This window comes from Hippocampus zosterae, chromosome 4 (genome assembly GCF_025434085.1).
Source record: "Hippocampus zosterae strain Florida chromosome 4, ASM2543408v3, whole genome shotgun sequence".
In the NCBI taxonomy this organism is placed as follows: Eukaryota; Metazoa; Chordata; class Actinopteri; order Syngnathiformes; family Syngnathidae; genus Hippocampus; species Hippocampus zosterae.
Genome location: NC_067454.1, coordinates 19,772,939 through 19,792,514, shown reverse-complemented (window position 1 = coordinate 19,792,514; position 19,576 = coordinate 19,772,939). Strand labels below are relative to the sequence as shown.

The window sequence follows — 19,576 nt, the reverse complement described above, 5'->3', positions numbered from 1 at the left end:
CAGCTGACAGTCAGTGGCAAAATAGCCACCCCCTGAGAGGGCCAAAAACGGGTGCATTCTGCTGCTTAATTCATATTCCACAAACATACGATTAATCTGTATGCCATCTTTAGACTAGTGGCTGTGCAGAGAACATATTATTTAAAGAAAATGTTTGACTTGACTTCCCCCTTGGGTACACGAACCAAGTTACATGCCATCACTGCTCCCAGCTTTTACGAATTGAAGACTGGAACATTTGAATGGGAGAAAAATAATAGCTTCCAGGTTTCAAAACCATCAATTAACAGCAAATTGAAATTGTTGATTTGTCCAGAGGCCCGAAATCAGGTCTACAATGGCAACTCCAATGGCCAGCCCTGCGTATTCCCATTTGTTTTCATGGGGAAGACACACTACTCCTGCACCACGGACGGACGCACAGATGGCCAACTGTGGTGTTCGACCACCTCAGACTATGAGCGAGACCAGCTGTACTCTTTCTGTACTGAGAAGAATGGTAAGAAGAATGAAAGATGCCATTCACAATTATGTTTTGACTCATTTTTAGGTGTTTTAGTTGATAACGACGTAGGCTGTCCAGATAAAACTCACACAAACAGTTTTTCCATTTTGTTGGTTTGTTGCATATTATTGGCTCAGGGCAATGTTTACAATCTTCATGTAAAATGAATCTTATTTATGGTAGCATTGTTTCCTCCACGTCATTAGCAGCCATTGTGGCCACACGAGGAGGCAACTCCAACGGCGCCCTTTGCCACTTCCCCTACCTGTACAGCGGCCGCAACTACACCGACTGCACATCTGATGGCCGTCGTGACAGCATGAAGTGGTGCGGAACCACGTATAACTATGATGGCGATCAACACTTTGGATTCTGCCCCATGGCTGGTGAGTGTGAGGTCCATTTTTAAGAATAATGATTGACAGAATTGAATATAAGCTTGCACGCAAGTGTCTGTTAATTTATTCTGATGCGTGGTCCCTGGTTATATATACATTTACGATCAGGCAGTTATCATCTGCCATCTTGAAAAAAATAGTCCTTTGAATTGACGACAAAGACAGGTCAAAAACTTTCCTTACAATAATATGCTCTATGTTCTGGGTCAGGTTTTCAGCATCAAAGTGTTGAATGTCATTTTGGTCTATGGAGCACCCATCCATCAATTATCAGCTGTCTTTGGGCAGTAGGCGGGGTACATCCTGCACTGGTTACCAGCCAATCCTAGGGCACACAGAAACGAAAAACCATTCGTGCTCACAATCACACCAAAGGACAATTTAGAGTGCTCAACCAAACTACCATGCACTAGAAATTCAGGAATTTCTAGAATATAAGCCATTTTACCCAAAGTGTATAATTCAATCCAGTACGTAACGATTTTAAAAGATGTCATTTCCATGTGTTTCAATTTGCCTAAAGTGGATAGAGCCAAAAAGTTACATTTGTTACAATCCAGTAACTGATGCGGAGTCAGTTTTGGTGTTATTTAGTGTTTGGCATACACTACATTGGACTGATCTGTACTCAAACAGAAACAAATCAATACCCACACGCATGTGTGCATAGTGTGTTAACACAAAGAGTACTTTTTGTTCTTATTTGTGATGCTTTTCCATAGCCCATGAGGAGGTGTGCACAACTAACGACGGTGTCATGCACCGCGTTGGTGACAAATGGGACAAACGGCATGACGTCTTGGGCCACATGATGGAGTGCACGTGCCTTGGCAACGGTCGCGGGGAGTGGAATTGTATCGCGCACTCACAGCTGCGAGGTGAGACGCCGCAAGATGTCATGAAGCTCTCGAGTTATGTCACCTGTCAACAGCGCGTGTTACTCTCTGACCCTTGTGTGTCCAGATCAGTGTATTGTGGAGGGATTGACCTATGATGTCAACCAGGAGTTCTCCAAGCTCCACGATGAGGGCTACATGATGAACTGCACCTGCTATGGACAGGGACGCGGGCGATGGAAGTGCGATGCTATTGGTATGCTCTTGGCCTTGGTGGAACAAAATTAATTAGTCTCAAAGTCTCTATCATGTGAAAATAAATGACTTCTGAATTTGACACATCAGATAAAAGAGTGTTGTGAACAACTCTGCCAAATCTGAATGGTTAAAAAAAAATCATCAATGACAAGTATATAAAATGAGGCTTCAAAATCTGGAAAAGGAAGCCATTGCCTTTGCATTAAAACGCGCAGCATCTATTTCACTGATAAATAGATGCTAAGGCTCGTATTTCTTATGCCAACACATCCTGACATGTTTGGGCTGTGAAAATCTATCCACTTAAAGCCTCCGGTGGTTAGAAATATATTCCACGTGACGAGCGGCTTTATCCACTGCCTAGCTCATGAGCATACGGTGCTCCTTCGCGGTGTCACTTCCTCACTTGGAGATTTAAATAACGACAACAATCCCTTCTGTTAATTATGGCACCCTGGAAAGATGCATTTTTAGGCCGCAAGCATAGTGAGCTAACTAGCTAACTGCATACAGAAGCGGTAGAAATGTACCTAATAGCAATAACTAACTTGCAATTGCAAAGGATAACCGCTGATGCAGACAAAGGTACTCAAGTTCTTACATATTGGGCGGCCTGAGCGAAATTATATCACTGGATGCCAGTTTCGCGACACGCCTGACAAATCATGAAACCTGAAATGGTTTATCGCGCTATATACACACTCCAGTAGTACATCTTTCTCAGTCTTTGCATATGCTTTTCAGCAATTATTTTCCAACATGTAAAATGTGCTTTGAATCAAATCTCTGAATTTGCAGGGTTTTAATGGCTTTGTTGATTTGAACTTCTGCATTGTGACTAAATTCGTGTCGAATCACAACAGAGGTCAGAACCCAAAGATTCAGGTTAAACATACAAATTGTTCAAAAAGAAATACGTTTTCAATAAGAGGTTTACTGTAATGTCATTATGGGAAAATCTGCCCTCTCAAATTAACTTAACGCGCAGCCATTAATGTTTAAACTTGAAGCAACAAAAGTGAAAATCCATAAGTCAAATGTCCTAATTGGGTGCCATTAGTAAAAAAAAATCCCCCTTGGTGTCATGTGACTTGTTTTCAAGGTCTCAGCTGTGAATACTGAGCAGATGTGTAAAATTAGTTGTTTGCTGTTCGACTCCAAATGTGTTATGTTATTGAAATGCATGCTATGTTATTTGTCTAGTTAAACAACTGCAAGCACGTCATTGTCATCTCCTACAACAGATCAGTGTCAGGAGCCCCAGACAAGGGCCTTCTATCAAATTGGAGAGTCATGGGACAAACTCATCCATGGCATCCACTATCGCTGTTATTGCTACGGCAATGGGATTGGAGAAATGAGGTGTGAACCCCAGCAGGATTCCCAAGGTGGGAAACATTTATTCAACTACATATTCTACTCCTCGTGATCATTTTCTCCCATTGCTTAAATTAAAAAAAAAAAAAAGGACTTGTGCAATGTCAAACTTTATACTGTAGCTCTCATTCTCAAGTCCCACCAGACCAAAATATTTTTGTAGAGGTCTGACCAGCACCAATGAAAGAGAGAGAGATGCCAATAAAGGTGGGCGGATAAATAGTGGTGAGCATAGTACTCAGGTGTTATGCCACACTGTGAACTGGTGCTTTGGTTGTGCCAAAGTGTCACAGAAGCCATCTTCCACCCACACCAAACCACAGCTGCAGTACTATAACACCATCACGTTAACGTACTGGATGTCGCCTCCAGCTTCTTCTTTCTCTCATCGAGTCTCGCTGCAACTTTCCAGGTGGCCACAGGCCAGTCCAAGTCATCATCACAGAGGCGGGCAAACAGCCGGACTCGCACCCCATCCAGTGGAACCCGCCCTCATCTGTTCAAATCACGCAATACATCCTCAAGTGGAAAATTGTGAGTCACAATAGCGACTCACTGTCTCACTGATACTCATGATTTGTATATTCATTGTCTTTTTACTCTGCTCCCAAATTGGTTTCAGTACTTCATGCATAGGGTAGCCAACCATCCATTTTCTATGACAGCTTGTCTTCGTTGGGGTTGTTTGAAATGGACCCTATCCTAGCTGATATTTAGCCAAAGGTGGGGTTTCCCCGGGACGAGTCGCCGGCCAAATGCAGGGCACATACAAGGATAGACAAACAACCATTCACACGCACATTCACACCTTTAGAGTATTTATTTTATCTAAAAAGCTTGTCTTGGGTTGCGGGATGCTTTCTACTGCTTTATGATATTACTGCATGCAAGAAGGATAACGGGTGGCTGGTTGGTCCAGTGGTTAGCACGTCGACCTCACAGTGCAGAGGTCATGGGTTTGATCCTGGCTCCGGCCTTCCTGAGTGGAGTTTGCATGTTCTCCCCGTGCCTGCGTGGGTTTTCTCCGGGTGCTCTGGTTTACTTCCATATTCCAAAAACATGCATGGCAGGTTAATGGAACGCTCTAAATTGTCCCTAGGTGCAAGTGTGAGCGCGGATGGTTGTTGGTCTGTGTGTGCCCTGCGATTATCTGGCAACCGGTTCAGGGTGTCCCCTGCCAATTGCCCGAAGACAGCTAGGATAGATTCCAGCATGCCTTGCGTCCCTTGTGAGGATAAAGCGGATCAGTATATGGATGGATAGAAGAATAACTTTGGCATACAACTAAAACATCTGCAGGTTACTAGTTTGACAAAACTGTGCATGCGTTAACATCCACATGGTCGTAGTCCTGCTATTGAAGCAATACATGCCTTTAACTTGTTAACCTGTTAACCGCTTTATTAAAAAAAAGTGGTCGTCATTCCTCTCATCTTTGTTGTTTGTAGAAAAATTCTCGCAGCCCCTGGAGGGAAGTGGTTGTTCCCGGTCACCTCAACTCCTACACCATCTCCGGTCTGCGTCCGGGGGTCACCTATGAGGGTCAGCTGATCAGCATTTTGCGCTACGGACAGCGGGAGGTCACGCGTTTCGATTTCACCACCACCCATGGTTCTTGTGAGTAAACCTACAAGTTTCTAAATCATCTCTGCCCTGTGAAAACATGTGTGTCCATTTTTGTCATTGTTAAAAGTCTGGGATGTGTGAAACACGGACACCCCATTTTCATAAAATGTTTTTTTTATAAAAATGACAAAAATGGCCATATGTGTTTTTTACTCGATGGCAATGAAATGTTGTCTTGCCATCAACTCACACCTGCACATTCGACTACAAAAGCTACGTCAAAAATGCTGCCTTTGCTAGTTGAAATGAGGTAGATCATCCGAGGATGAGTTACAGATCTCAAATAATTTAGCCAAAGGTAACCCAAATATTAGAAGTCAGAAGGTCTTACAACTGTAAACGTCCTCTAAAATAATCAACACGCTTGTTAGATAAATATCTTCCTGTCCTGTTTAAAGAGCCATTGGATTGTCCTTCGTGAGTATTGATTTGGTATCAAAGATATCTAACTTAACTCATACCAGTACACATTCACCACTCTAATAGAATGATTAAGTTGCACTTGTGGAATGACTATGTCTGAACAATAATGTTTTTTTTCCCCCACTAGTAGTGCCACTTATGACCCATTAATACATGACCCATATTTAGTAAACTAGTAGGCCTGTGTCACAGACTAGTAGTACCTAGGATCCTGGTTGCACAGAAATGTAAATGAGTGGACAGTTTTACATCACTCGTAATACGTAGTTATACAAGTATATCAAAGCTGTCTGACCTGAGTTCAGAAAGTAGTGGAGGGCAGCAATGGACAATAGGTAGTTGTAAAAAAAACAACTAGTAAGACACAGTCATCGTACTAGTGTGCTAAATTGTCTTACTAGTGAGGACAAAGAACATGCGAGTAAATGGATAGCAAGGATATTGCATAAACGCTTGAAACCACTTTTCATATGGGCAGTTCTCTAGGGATGCCTGATGAACCTCATGGGTGATTATTTATATACTTTCAGCGTTCCATGTCCATGAAATGTAAGGTTACATAACTCAACGATATCTCTTCTCCTCCCAAGTGGAAACCTCCGAGGGAGAGACGAACAAGCCTCCGCCGCTGGTTGACACCTCCGAATCTGTGACGGAAATCACTTCAAACAGCTTTGTCGTGTCCTGGACTTCGGCCTCGGCCACCATCTCTGGCTTCAGAGTGGAGTACGAGCTCAGTGAGGACGGTGCACCGCAGCAAGTCTTGGGTAAATACAGAGAAAGGTGTTGCACAAGTGTAGACCCAAAATGCAGGCGTGTTCATCCCGTAACCTTTCCGTTATCTGTTTCAGACCTTCCTGGAACGTCCACTTCAGTCACCATTGGTAACCTTCTGCCAGGGCGCAGATATAACGTCAAAGTCTATGAGGTTCCCGATGACGGAGATGCCACCCTCATCCTGTCAACATCCCAGACGACAGGTGAAAACAAGCGCTGGACAGCGCAACCTTTAAAAGCAGTGCTTTTCTAATTTGATGTGCCTGGTTTAGAATATTTTTTTCTCCATAAGAAATCATGAAAACAAAAAGAAATGATTCCCAGGGTCTGAGCCCTGCCTTCCACAGTAGATGCCACAACTTGGCGGCAAAGCGCTACTTTTTTATTCATTCATTCATTCATTCATTCATTCATTCATTCATTCATTCATTCATTCATTCATTCATTCATTCATTCACATTCCCCCACATTCCCACTTTTTTTCCCATTATTTCCTGACATTACCAAATTAATGTCAAGTCAACTGTATTTATAGAGCACTTTCAAACAGCCATCGCTGCATAGAAAGTGCTGTACATGGAGCAATTGTAACCTTTTACCTTCTACATTTCTTGACTGATTCAAACCATTCCATCTTAAAACTCTTCATCATTAACAAAATGAATTACAACTACAAATTTCCAAATGTTCCAGGTAGAAGACCCAAAAAGAAATTTAAGGGTCAAATTCAGGTTTCATGTTGGTCTGCTCCTGTACATACCACAACTTAGCGATTATTAGTTACTGTAAAAACCCTATATCTTAACATTGACAACACGTGTCGGTGCTTGTGTCTCACAGTCCTTCTTTTGGAATAAGTCTTTCAAATAAAATTTAATTCAATGTTCCCGCCAGCTCCTGACACTCCCGCTCAGCACGCTATCGATGATGTTGGGGAGACGTCGATCCGCATTAGATGGTCCAGACCTCAAGCTCCTATTACTGGTAATCAACTTTTGGCTTTACGTGTCGTAAGCGGTAGATGATCTCTAATAAATTTCCAGAAGGTTGGGGGAAATGTTCTGCAGGAATTATGGGAATGTTTGGGAAATCAACATGAAATCAAGGGTCATGTAATGGCAAGGTATCTCACTGAAGCTAAAATGTACCGGTAATGTTTTTCTTCTGCTTCATTTGAGCAGCGCCGCATTTGAAGCAAATTTTGACTCTCAAAGCAAAGAAAGGCTCATAAATGGAACAACTTGTATGTTGGGGCACTCGTAAGTCAAGGCATCGCTGTAGTTGCATTACATTTGGTTGTTTTACTCTGGATTATGATCACATACATGTTCACCACAGTGAATTTCCGTATTAAAAGCCAACCTTCAACTTTGTAATTTCATGTTTATTCCCATGATTTTCTGTTCCTCCCATATGGAATGTTGCAACCGCGGTGTTCAGGATATCTGAGGTTGTACAGTTCACGTATGCTTGTTGACTGTCTGCATCCGTGTGCAATCAGGTTACCGTCTGGTGTACACGCCTTCCGTGGAGGGCAGCAGCACCGAGCTCAACCTGCCAGACACGGAGACATCAGTGACCCTGGTTGACCTTCACCCTGGTGTGCTGTACAACATCAGCATCTTTGCTGTCGAGGAGAACCAGGAAAGTCAGCCTGTTTTTCTACAGGTCCAGACGGCTGGATCTTCTCAACCAGGTATGTTTGACCAAAGAAGATGTAAGCTGTAAACGGGGGTGGGATTCTCCAATTTGAGTACATTGTGGCCCCTGAATGACCTCTGTGTGACCCATGCACAGAATAGGAGACAAAAAATGTGAACACACGCAACTCTCACCAAGAAACACTCTCTGTCAGTCCTTATCGCATCTGCAGCTGGATTATTGACTTGTCAAGATAAAAACTGTTTATTAGGCTTTAAAAAGTAAAGCCAGATGCTGGAAACAGTTCTGTCGAAACACATTTCTTCTGACGTCTGTTTAATCTGGAACATGAATCGTCACGTTACCTCACACAAACACTTCACTTTGTTGGAACTGAAAGTTCTCCAGCAGTCTCTTACTTTTCCTCCCTGAGGTGGATATATAAACAATGCAATGTCACAAAATTTAGCATTTTTACTAGTAATGCGGAAAACACAACTAACCAATCAAACACCACAGGTTTTCCTGGAATTGTCCAACAAGTACACGACACCAAAGTACTCCTACTGGTGAGGACAAGGAGTATACCTTAAACTGGCCATCAAGGAACATTTTCATTCATAATGCTCAAATGGTTTACACATAATTAAAAGGTGTCTGTAGACACCCGGTGAGCGAACGTTCCATTTTGTCAATTCATTGATATTCTTTGATTTTTGTGCCGCAGAGGAAGTGGCCGCCCCCACCGACCTGCAGTTTTACGAGGTCACAGATGTGAAGATCACCATCACGTGGAATGGGCCACCCAGCGAGGTGACAGGTTACAGGGTCACCTTTTCCCCCGTCGGGCCTGATGGCACCGAGATCAGACCTCTCCAGTTGCCGGTGTCGCCCAACGCCTACGCTGACATCACTCACCTGCAGCCGGGCACTCTATACCGCTTCTATGTCTATGCCATCAACGGGGGTGTGGAAAGCGAGCCACTAATGGGAGAGATGTATACCAGTACGTGATGTTCTGAGGAGGGTTGAAAAAAATTCAGATTTATTTTTTTTCTTCTAAATTTGGAAAGTGAATTCGTGGGAATAAACGCCAATGCGTCTTACTTTCTGTTGCCCACCAGAACCGGATGCTCCCACCAACATGCAGTTCACTGACATCGGCCCAGACAGCGCTCTGGTCACTTGGGAATCTCCCCGTGCCATCGTGTCTGGCTATCGTCTCTTCGTGAGCATCGAGGGCTCCAGTCCTATCGAGAAGAGAATCCCCGGCGGTGTCACCCAATACGCTCTGAGGAATTTGCGTCCCGAAACTGATTACACTGCTACTCTGCACTCTGAGCTGAATAGTGTGCTGAGTGAGCCCATAACCACGCAGTTCACCACAGGTGTGTGTAAGAGATAAAACCGGATGATATTTACACTTGTGTGATGCTTAAGACCGGACGGAGCTCACCAAGACAAGACCCAGACTTTTTGGAATCGAGACCGAGACAGCATCAAGACCTTCAAAATGTGGTTTGAAGACTAAGACTGGTATCGATTGTTTCAAAAGTAGCAATTCATTTCCAATAGTGCTTATCCTCTTTGGCGTTACAGTGCATCTTAGGGCTGGTCACTGTCAGAAGTCAGCTATGTGAACAATTGCACAAGCTGTCTTGCGTGGGGGGACAAAAAAAACCCCTCATCCTCTTCGAGTGGAATAAACTGCTAGTTTGTAATTGTGATATGATGTTTCCAGCTCCCCAGATGGGAAATGCACCTGCTTTCAACACGGAGGTCACTGATTCCTCCATCATCATCACCTGGATACCTGTCCGCAGGTTTAGCTACAAGGTAGTAGCCACAACAAGCTCGCTACATAAAAGTAAAAGACTTTATGAATTGCCATACACACGGTTAGCATGTTACCTGTACTCACATACCCATGAGCAATACCCATTTTGGTGCGTCCACTGTGGTTTTGTAAAATCACTAGTATGCCTTTTGGTTTTGGTTTTATCCAAATTTGTTATTCAATTCCTTGTTAGAGAGCAGCACATTGTGCAAAAGTTCTAAAGCGTTGAGCAGTGGGGAAAAAAAAAAGGTCAAATGAAGTTCGCCCTGAATTTTTACCCAAAAAATCCCAATGTCACTAACTTTTCGCGAGGAGCATAGATTTGATCTCTACGAGAGGCTCACCACTATGATGTCATGTTTTTGCGGTCTACAGTCATGTATGCTCTTCTCATTTAGTGACCTGATCTTCTTTCCAGCTGTCTGTGCTCCCCGGCCAGCAAGGAGAGTCTCCAAGACACAGAACATCTGACACTGGACGCCTTTATGTAAGCGGTCTGATTCCTGGAACTCAGTACACATACAGCGTTCAGCCCATCTTCAATGGACGCCCCCGTGGAAACCCCATCACCCGCAAAGTTGTCACTTGTGAGTAACTGTCAAACACTTCGGCCCTCATTTATGAACCGGTGACTACCCGGAAGCACCCAGGAATGCATCTGCAATACATGCCAAATAAAATGTTAAAAATAGTAGATGCAAATATGTTGATTGGCACACGCAATGTTGTCGCAGTGGCCTATTTTGCGTCTGTCAACAGCCAGTATGAATGGCAGGTGTTAACAAATTTGACAGAAATCTGTGCGACTATCCTAAATGTGATAGTTTGACAGCAAAAGAAAAGAGTACTTCCAAAGAATATTTATACTAACGGGAGTGGAAAAGATCCCTTCTTCCTGCTCCCTCTTTTCCAAAATGAGATGTGAGGGGATGGAGAACGGATCTGTTCTTCCCCTGGAAAAAAAAATGTATCGAGACAGTGATGCAATTTTTTAGCTTCTGAATGATCTGAATTGAAGATAGTCACAAGAAGGAGTCATGCCATATCACCTATGACAAAACTGCATCAATTCTGTATCTCCCTGCGTCTACGATCATTCATTATAATGTGGCAATTGGTGCTTTCCTATTCCAGGTCAGTTTTATGGAGTGTGCTGTTCCAGGTTATAAATGCAATATGATGCAGGATAGGCAAATACAGTGAATTACCACACCACTTGGAGCAGTTAAATCAAACAAAACAATTTATGCTTTTGCTGGCTGCCTCAAAATTGTTTGCACTTTTCTTTCACTTGCTCCCTACGCAGAAAAAACTTTGTGGGGAAATACCCAAGGTTCGTTTCCCCTCTTCCACCGGCACTTTTTTTTCATGATTTCTTTGACATCTCTCGCCACTTGTGCTGCCGTCTTAGTCGATCACGCCCACCATCGATGCTATTAACATGAACATGCAATTTAGCACCCGCGTTTTGGGTTCTCAGTGTACCAGGCCCTTATCAGGGTCGACTGAATGATTATTTTGCACAGACTCAATGTCCCAATGCTCGTTCTGTGGCCTTTTTGCAGCCTTGTCCCCTCCCACTGACCTGAGAGTACAGTCCGACTCTGACACAGGAGATCTCACCGTCCACTGGACAGCCTCCAAAACACCAGGTAAATATTGACCCTGTTGCTCAATGCCCAACAAGTCTAGACTTTGAAATCTGAAAGCACCTTTCCTGGTCTAAAAGTCAAAAAGACTTCTCACAGTGACTCATGAATGAGCAATATCTGACGTCTTTTTCCACCCCATCACTCGACAGACATCACCGGCTACAGAGTGTCCAGCACGCCGACCAGTGGACAGAAAGGAAACAGCATCGAGGAGTTTGTGAGGCCTGATCAAACCTTGTGCATGCTGGAGAACCTGAATCTCGGGGTGGAGTACAACATAAGCGTCTTCGCAGTCAAGGACCATTTGGAAAGTGTGCCAGTGTCCACTGTTATCACACCAGGTAAGTGCTACAGGGAAAGGCCTTGATGCATGCTGTATGAAGACTACACTCTTGCGTAGAGAGTACAAAGTGTGTTTCGATGTTAGCGATGAGAGAAATAACTGGGGGAATACACAGATTTTCTTTGTTTCCCCAAGTCCATACATTTTTGTGCGCAGAACGAAGGCTAGAGTTATACTGGAGCAATCTGCTGAGCAAAAATCAAGTGAGACCGTTTATAGGGCTACCCATGGCGCCATCTCTGGCCATAAGACGAATACCGTAAGTTTAATTCTTTGCTTCGCAAGATGGAAAACTCACTGTGTGCGAGCAACATTCTGAGAACAGGAATTCAGGTGACCAATCAAATTTCACGCACTTTCCAGATGGTGATGACGCCAACAACTTTCAGATAAAGATTCAACATGTCACGTCAAGGCATTGTGCGGTAGATTCAAATGAATAGATTCAAATTGATCTGTTCTCACAGACAAAAGAAATACTAAATTGGTAACAGCTGAACAAGTGCGCTTGACCTCTGTGTGTTTATGTCAGGTTAGGGAATTTATGAGTGACAGAAGCGTGTGATTTTTAGGCCAGACAAATCGTGCTTGGCACCGACGACATCAAAACAATTCTCTTAAATCTATGAATCTGTTTGTTGCTGTTGTCGTGAATGCTCCCTGTTTTCTGTTCCTTTGCGTTGCTGCTGTTTTCTCGACATTGTAAGTCCCCCAAAAGTTCAATCAATGAAAGCTGTCAACCATGCTTGCGTTGACCTCCCTCTATTTACGTCGTCCGTGAGGGTTTGTGGCGAGGAGGAGGTGTAGGCATAATTAGAAGCGACGGAAAGAAGGGATATTTTTCCTTTTTGTAAACATTTTGCTCATAACAGAAACATACATACATTATCCCGACATATGGCACTTTCAGCAACACAGTTTTGAAGTTGGCTGACTTGGAGCTAGCCACGAGTCATCACATATTTTGACAGTGTGAGTGGGAAGTACAGATAACAGTTTCGAAATGTAAAATAAAAATAAGAAATTGTTGGAAAAATAAAGAAATAGTCTGGCATAGTGTAGATTTCTGGAAGAAGTGCTTCAGTACTGTAGTAAAACGTTTTTACAATATGGAATTGTTTTCTGAAACGATGAAATTGTGACATCTTTTATTCAGTGTCATTCAGAGGACGGTTTAGACTTTCTTTTTGGAAGCCGATTGTTTATTTTAGTGCAATTTATGCAACCTAGACATGATCATAAACATAAACCCTCGTGATACATTTTGGTTGTTTATGATCACATGTTCTTCCAATGCAACCTACACCTCTCAACACTATAATAATTTAGCAAAATCCCATTTTTAATTCCCGAAAATCTATACTGTCTGCTGCCAAAGAATCACTGCAAGACCATTTTCTTTTTTATTATTGTTTGTGACATGACGCTATTGTTTATTTGGAATTTAACAATTGTTAATGTGTGGTTTAATCCAGCCTTCTCCATCATAACCTGCTGGGGTCTTTGGCTAACATTTGCACGAAGGTCTTGTGTGTCATAATCAAATGAGTGGAGCATGCCCTCGAGTGTCGATTTTCCGTCAGATTTGAATGTTGAATGTATCCATCCTGGCACTGAATGTTTAATTCATTGAATTCATAATCCATGTATGGTAATCATTGTCTTTGTGTCCTTCTAATGTTGCTTGCGCTTTGCACCTGGCCTAACCCTTGCAGACATACGTCCACCGAGACATATTCACTTTGTCGACATAACTGACAACACCATTGGCCTGCGCTGGATCCCTCTGAACTATTCGACCCTAACGGGTTACCGGATAACGGTAACGACGGCGGGCGAGAGCTTGCCCATTTTTCAAGATATGGTGGACGCATCGGCTGGTTATTACACACTTCGTGGTTTGGAGCCTGGCGTGGACTATGACATCAGTATCGTCACGGTTACGGAAGAGGGGGAAAGCGAGCCAACCACACACACAAAGCAAACTCAAGCGGGTGATTTTCACATTTCACTATATGTGTGAGAAGAACGGGAGTTTTAATCACACCATTAATGAAAACGTTGCAATTTGAAAATAATATCTTATTTTGCGAGTTTTTTTTTCCAGAATTGCAGGACAATTTGGGCATCAATATTTCTAAAAAGCCAACAATTTATTTTCTAATTTTTTGTTATGTAAAAAAAAAAGGTAATATCGTAATCCAGACGTGACTATGAAAAGGCGCAATGCAAGACATATTATTTTTCGCCTCATATATTTTACTGTGTTTGGTGCAATCCTGTTCGAGATACGAAGCACCTAAAATATTGCAAAATAACAATTGAAAAAAAATGGTAAATTTCATTTGAATACGGGTTTTAGTTTCATATTACAATTACATTAACATAGTTGTAAATCGGCTCAAATGTTAGTTGTTGCTCAAGAGTACATGCCAGCCGTGTAAGCTTTGATGCTAACTGGTCAAAAAGAAACTTGGCGATATAATTTTTTTTAATGTTATTTTAATGATAATATAGGTAACAGGGTCTCCATTATGCTAAAAAAAACTTGAAAAAAGTATGAAAACTAGAGGCGAGGAATGATCATGAACATTTCTGCTAAGTCATGTCACTCACTCTTGGTGGCTAAATAAGTTTTAATAAGCGTGTGTTTGTCAAGAGCATAATTACTCTAACAGTACTGAAAATATGTCTGTGATTAAACACAAAGTTTGAACAAAGAAGACATCAACCAACTCATTTAAAAAAAACAGATTTGTGCTCAAATAAATTTTACTTGAGATGTCAATTGGTCATCAAGAGAAAAAGACGAGTGGGGGGTCATGTGAGGGGGTGATCAAGAGCTTTTTGGTCTTTTAAATGATATTTAGGAATCACTTTTATTACAGTCTTGGGACAGCTATAATTTATACAGCAAATGCATGTTTCTATATTTTGTGCATGGATGAGCAGGGACAGACGATGTCTTCCAATTCTGAAATGATGCACATCCTGAACAGTGGTATCATAATTTATGAGTTTATTTCGTTTCATGACCATCCTCATGACTCCAATCTCTCGTATCTTGAATCAGTTTTCCCTATTAAAATGAATGGAAATGCTATTCATCCTTTATAACCCGCCTCAAAACACTCCCCAAAATACCATGACATATATAATAGTACTTTACAGTGTTGTACTGTACAAAAACACACAGTAATAACATAATCAATTAAAATTATGTTTTTATGTAATTCAATGGGCATTGAAATTTAAGCTAGCACATTTTCAAACAAAGTTATGTGGTTTAGTTGCACACAACCTGTAATTCTCTTTGTCTTATGTTTAGTTTTTTACAGTAAACTTCCTGTGGCAATAAACAGCTTGAAGCAAGCACACGTGGCTTCTTTTTTGAAGAACTGTTTGCTGTCTGCCAGACTGCACAGAGCACGTTAAGGAATAGAACAGCCTTCATCCACTTATTTTCAGCATTTTCTAGGGACCTCATGGTTAGAAAAAAAAGACATTTGGCAAAATACCTGCATGAGTGACAGTCAAGCGAATGCAAAACTCAATTAATTGGTAAAAGGACTTTGGCACTTTGTTTGCCGCTGCCATCCAGTGATGGCAGTGAGATCGTGTGAAATTTTCGCTCACAACACAAACCATAGAGAGCCCCAAAAACTCTTAAATTGGGAAACTCATAAATTAAGGTACCACTATAAAAGCATTCTACGAAATGTTATTGCAGAACTATTTTTCTACATGAGATCAAACCTGCTCTTCCCTTGTATCATCAGTGATTCCAGCTCCCACCAACTTGCAATTCGGAGGGGTGGGTCCTGACCACATCAGGGTCACATGGACAGTCCCGCACGTTGCCAACCCGAGTGACATTTCTCGCTTCGTCATCCGCTTCAGCCCTGTGACAGAAGACCATGACTTGAAGGAGGTTAACGTGGGCGGAGCCTCTAACACTTTCTTGCTGCAGAGTAAGACAGAGCTCAACAACAAGCCTATGACAACTATAGAGACGTTGTTTTTAGTTGCATGGTTTAGTTCTTTCAAGCTACTGTATTCTAACTCAATATATCCCTTCCCATTTGTGCAGACTTGCTTCCCGACACAGAATATCGCATTAGTGTGGTGTACATTTATGGAGAGCGAGAGAGCTATCCGGCCACAGGAATACAGAGGACAAGTGAGTGGGATACTTGTCATTGAGGAGGGACGTAACACTATAGAAAGCCGGACATTAATTGAATATCCTTGACATGCAGCCGAAGGTCCAGGTATTAGAGTCAACAATGATTCAGAGACTACATGAAAGCAAGAAAAAAAAAAAACGAGATGTATGAATGTCATTTTTACAGCCTGCCAGCAATAACAATGCACACGTTGTGCCTTTAGATGTAGCATGTTAACATTGGAGAGAGACTGTATTTAATGAGTTTTTTAAAATGGAATTGCCTCCTTCTAGCTCTGGATTCCCCAACTGCTTTGGACTTTTCTGACATTCAAACCAATTCGTTCACCATTCACTGGCGGGCTCCATCTTCAAGTATCACGGGTTATCGGGTCCGCCATCAGAGGACGAACGGTGGGCGCACCAAGGACGAGAGACTTCCTCCGAGCAAGACTCATTTCACTTTGACTGGACTGACTCCCGAGACTGAGTATCTCATTGCTGTGTACGCTGTCAAGGGAAATCAGGAGAGTCAACCTGTGACTGGCACACAGGCCACAAGTGAGTATCCTGACTACACTGTGGGGCCTGATTTACTAAGTTTGTAAAAAGCGGAGATTGCATGTCTTCTCTAACAGATTGTTGATGCAGTTGGTGCCACTGATTGAGGTCATTCAGAAGCTCCAAAATTATATTGCTGAACTGACTATATGTGTCAGTCAGCATTTCAATACAGTGATCGTGGATTTTTTCAAACATTCCTAATTTTGTATATGTTGCTCTATGTGACTCACTGTTGTTTTGCTGACTTTCGCAGCTTCTCGCGGACCGTTTGCAGACTTTTTGCGGACGTAAAAAAAAAAAAAAAATATATATATATATATATATATATATATATATATATATATATATATATATATATATATATATATTCATTCATTCATCTTCCGAGCCGCTTGATCCTCACTAGGGTCGCGGGGGGTGCTGGAGCCTATCCCAGCTGTCTTCGGGCATTCGCTCTCACACTCACACCTAGGGACATTTTAGAGTGTTCAATCAGCCTGCCACGCATGTTTTTGGAATGTGGGAGGAAACCGGAGCACCCGGAGAAAACCCACGCAGGCCCGGGGAGAACATGCAAACTCCACACAGGGAGGCCGGAGCTGGAATCGAACCCGGTACCTCTGCACTGTGAAGTCGACGTGCTAACCACTGGACTACTGGGCCGCCATATATATATATATATATATATATATATATATATATATATATATATATATATATATATATATATATATATATGTTTACTGTATTTTGTTATTCTTAAACTAACCTAACTGATACATGTTTAAATCTATTAGTATACAGCATAGGTCATTAATTATTTCAAAATTTACTTCTACATGCATGTATACCATTAAATTTGGCCTTATAAATATTATGCATATGTACCTATATGGAGGGGGGGGTCGCTATTTCGCGGATTTTCGTTTATCGCGGGTGGTTTTGGTCCCCATTAACCGCAATAAACGAGGGATTACTGTAATGTTTAGTCAAGTGGAAAAGATCTGTTTCTCCCTGTGGCTTCTCATTTGGCTTCTGCCTCCAATTCTTCACACTGACCGCAGTCATGGTCATTCACAACGGTGCCATTTTACACCAGATTTTCAGACACTCTATTTAAAAAAGCGGCAATTGGTTTCAGATGTGATCAATCACATAGCTTGGTTAGTATCGGCATTATTGAGTAGATCAGCTTCCACATCTGTTTGGGGGGTACCATCAAGTTTGTGCCTGTTTTACATATGCAGGCCTTTCGTAAATCAGGCAGTGAGAATAACTGAAAACAAAATAAATCTTCTCCTCTTTTCCAGTCTCTGATGCTCCCACCGACCTGGAAGTTGTATCTTCCTCGCCCACAAGCATCACCATTCGCTGGGATGCTCCCTCTGTTGCCGTCAATCAATACCGCATCACTTATAGAGGCACAGGTCTGCTTTCTTGTACAAAATTTTTACTCCATTTTTCTCCAGTAAATATTACTGCATTTTTTTTTTCAATTTAATCAACCTCCGGAACATTTTCTGGTAAATTTCCATGTGTAGTTCAACTGGGGAATTTGGGGAATATTTGAAATTGAAGTTTCTATTGAAGTTATGGGAATCTATATCTAAATTCCCTATTAAGAACCAACATTTCATTTTTGTAAATTACTAACTAATTGCCATGAAAAGTTTGCAACTTCTACATTTTGCATCCATAATCAAATGTGTCAATTTCCAGATGGCGGTGCACCTCAAGAGTTCACCATCCCAGGCACTCAGACCACAGCCACTATCACCAATCTGCAACCGGGTCACGACTACACCATCACGGTTTATGCGGTTACCGTAAGAGGGGATAACCCTGCCTCCAACACCCCGGTCTACATCACACACAAGACAGGTAAAGAAATTAAAAGAATACACACACACACACACACACACACACACACATATATATATATATATATATATATATATATATATACACACACACTGTACATGTATAAGGCGGCCCGGTAGTCCAGTGGTTAGCACTTCGGCTTCACAGTGCAGAGGTACCGGGTTCGATTCCAGCTCCGGCCTCCCTGTGTGGAGTTTGCATGTTCTCCCTGGGCCTGCGTGGGTTTTCTCCGGGTGTTCCGGTTTCCTCCCACATTCCAAAAAACATGCATGGCAGGCTGATTGAACACTCTAAATTGTCCCTAGGTGTGAGTGTGAGTGCGAATGGTTGTTCGTTTCCGTGTGCCCTGCGATTGGCTGGCAACCGATACAGGGTGTCCCCCGCCTACTGCCCGAAGGCAGCTGGGATAGGCTCCAGCACCCCCCGCGACCCTAGTGAGGATCAAGCGGCTCGGAAGATGAATGAATGAATATACATGTATATTTTTATGAATGTTTGAAATTATGTTTGTTGTTTAGATATTGAGCCGCCTGCTAACATGGATGTGACTGATGTGAGCGACAACACAATCACTGTCCGCTGGTCCCCTGCTCGGGGGCCCATCATGGGTTATCGAGTCACAGGTGCACCCAAAAATGGCGTTGGACCGTCCTACTCTCGGGATGTGTCTCCTGGTAAGGGCCCTTTGTATTTCATAATTTTTTTGGAGGAAAGTCTTGGTACACACCAATCAATCAATGATTCACTCCTAAAGATGTATTTAGATGTCTTTTGAAAATTTTCAGACCCTTTCAGACCCTTTTCAATTACAGTCAATATAAAATGAGGAGCTGGGATTAAATGTGTGGCGTCTGAAAAGTCATCAAAATACGTCTTTGGGAGTGAGTGAATTAATATTAATCTATCCTAGTGTATTTGGTGTTCATCAAAAACCAGTCAGGGTTTTTATTCCTAAAAATTCCCCCATTAATACTGTGCTTAAATATAAGAAAATTGATCCCCCCCAAAATTCTATTAAAATGTATAGCACATAAAATTTAAATTAAAAAAGTATCTAGTTAAGTGTTTGTAAACAACATTTAAAATCTTAAATGCAAGTCTATTGAACTCAAAAGTTAAATACAGTACAACTAAACTGCTCTTCGGTAGTGTTTCTTTAGTTTCTCACGAGAGAGAGTCTGACTCCACTACACTTTAAGAATCATCTCAATCATCTCAAATCCATATAGGCAAAAATTGTGAACTAGACCATCTTTCAGGTCCAACAAGTTTCCAATAGCTGCAAAAGTGTTG

General features: G+C 42.1%; 1 protein-coding gene across 1 annotated transcript in view; it reads left to right on the top strand.

Moving 5' to 3' along the window:
- Nucleotides 1-19,576, top strand: part of fn1b (fibronectin 1b) — a 42,037-nt gene that overhangs the window by 7,723 nt on the left and 14,738 nt on the right. The window contains exons 8-31 of the mRNA XM_052062974.1: nt 317-499; nt 712-891; nt 1,626-1,781; nt 1,867-1,995; nt 3,242-3,385; nt 3,787-3,908; nt 4,823-4,991; nt 6,014-6,190; nt 6,275-6,403; nt 7,095-7,184; nt 7,702-7,896; nt 8,569-8,847; nt 8,966-9,229; nt 9,583-9,677; nt 10,097-10,265; nt 11,244-11,330; nt 11,480-11,671; nt 13,389-13,667; nt 15,453-15,644; nt 15,764-15,853; nt 16,133-16,399; nt 17,713-17,829; nt 18,122-18,283; nt 18,802-18,957. Coding sequence (XP_051918934.1) covers nt 317-499; nt 712-891; nt 1,626-1,781; nt 1,867-1,995; nt 3,242-3,385; nt 3,787-3,908; nt 4,823-4,991; nt 6,014-6,190; nt 6,275-6,403; nt 7,095-7,184; nt 7,702-7,896; nt 8,569-8,847; nt 8,966-9,229; nt 9,583-9,677; nt 10,097-10,265; nt 11,244-11,330; nt 11,480-11,671; nt 13,389-13,667; nt 15,453-15,644; nt 15,764-15,853; nt 16,133-16,399; nt 17,713-17,829; nt 18,122-18,283; nt 18,802-18,957 — 4,023 coding nt within the window. The remainder of the gene's footprint in view (nt 1-316; nt 500-711; nt 892-1,625; nt 1,782-1,866; nt 1,996-3,241; nt 3,386-3,786; nt 3,909-4,822; nt 4,992-6,013; nt 6,191-6,274; nt 6,404-7,094; nt 7,185-7,701; nt 7,897-8,568; nt 8,848-8,965; nt 9,230-9,582; nt 9,678-10,096; nt 10,266-11,243; nt 11,331-11,479; nt 11,672-13,388; nt 13,668-15,452; nt 15,645-15,763; nt 15,854-16,132; nt 16,400-17,712; nt 17,830-18,121; nt 18,284-18,801; nt 18,958-19,576) is intronic.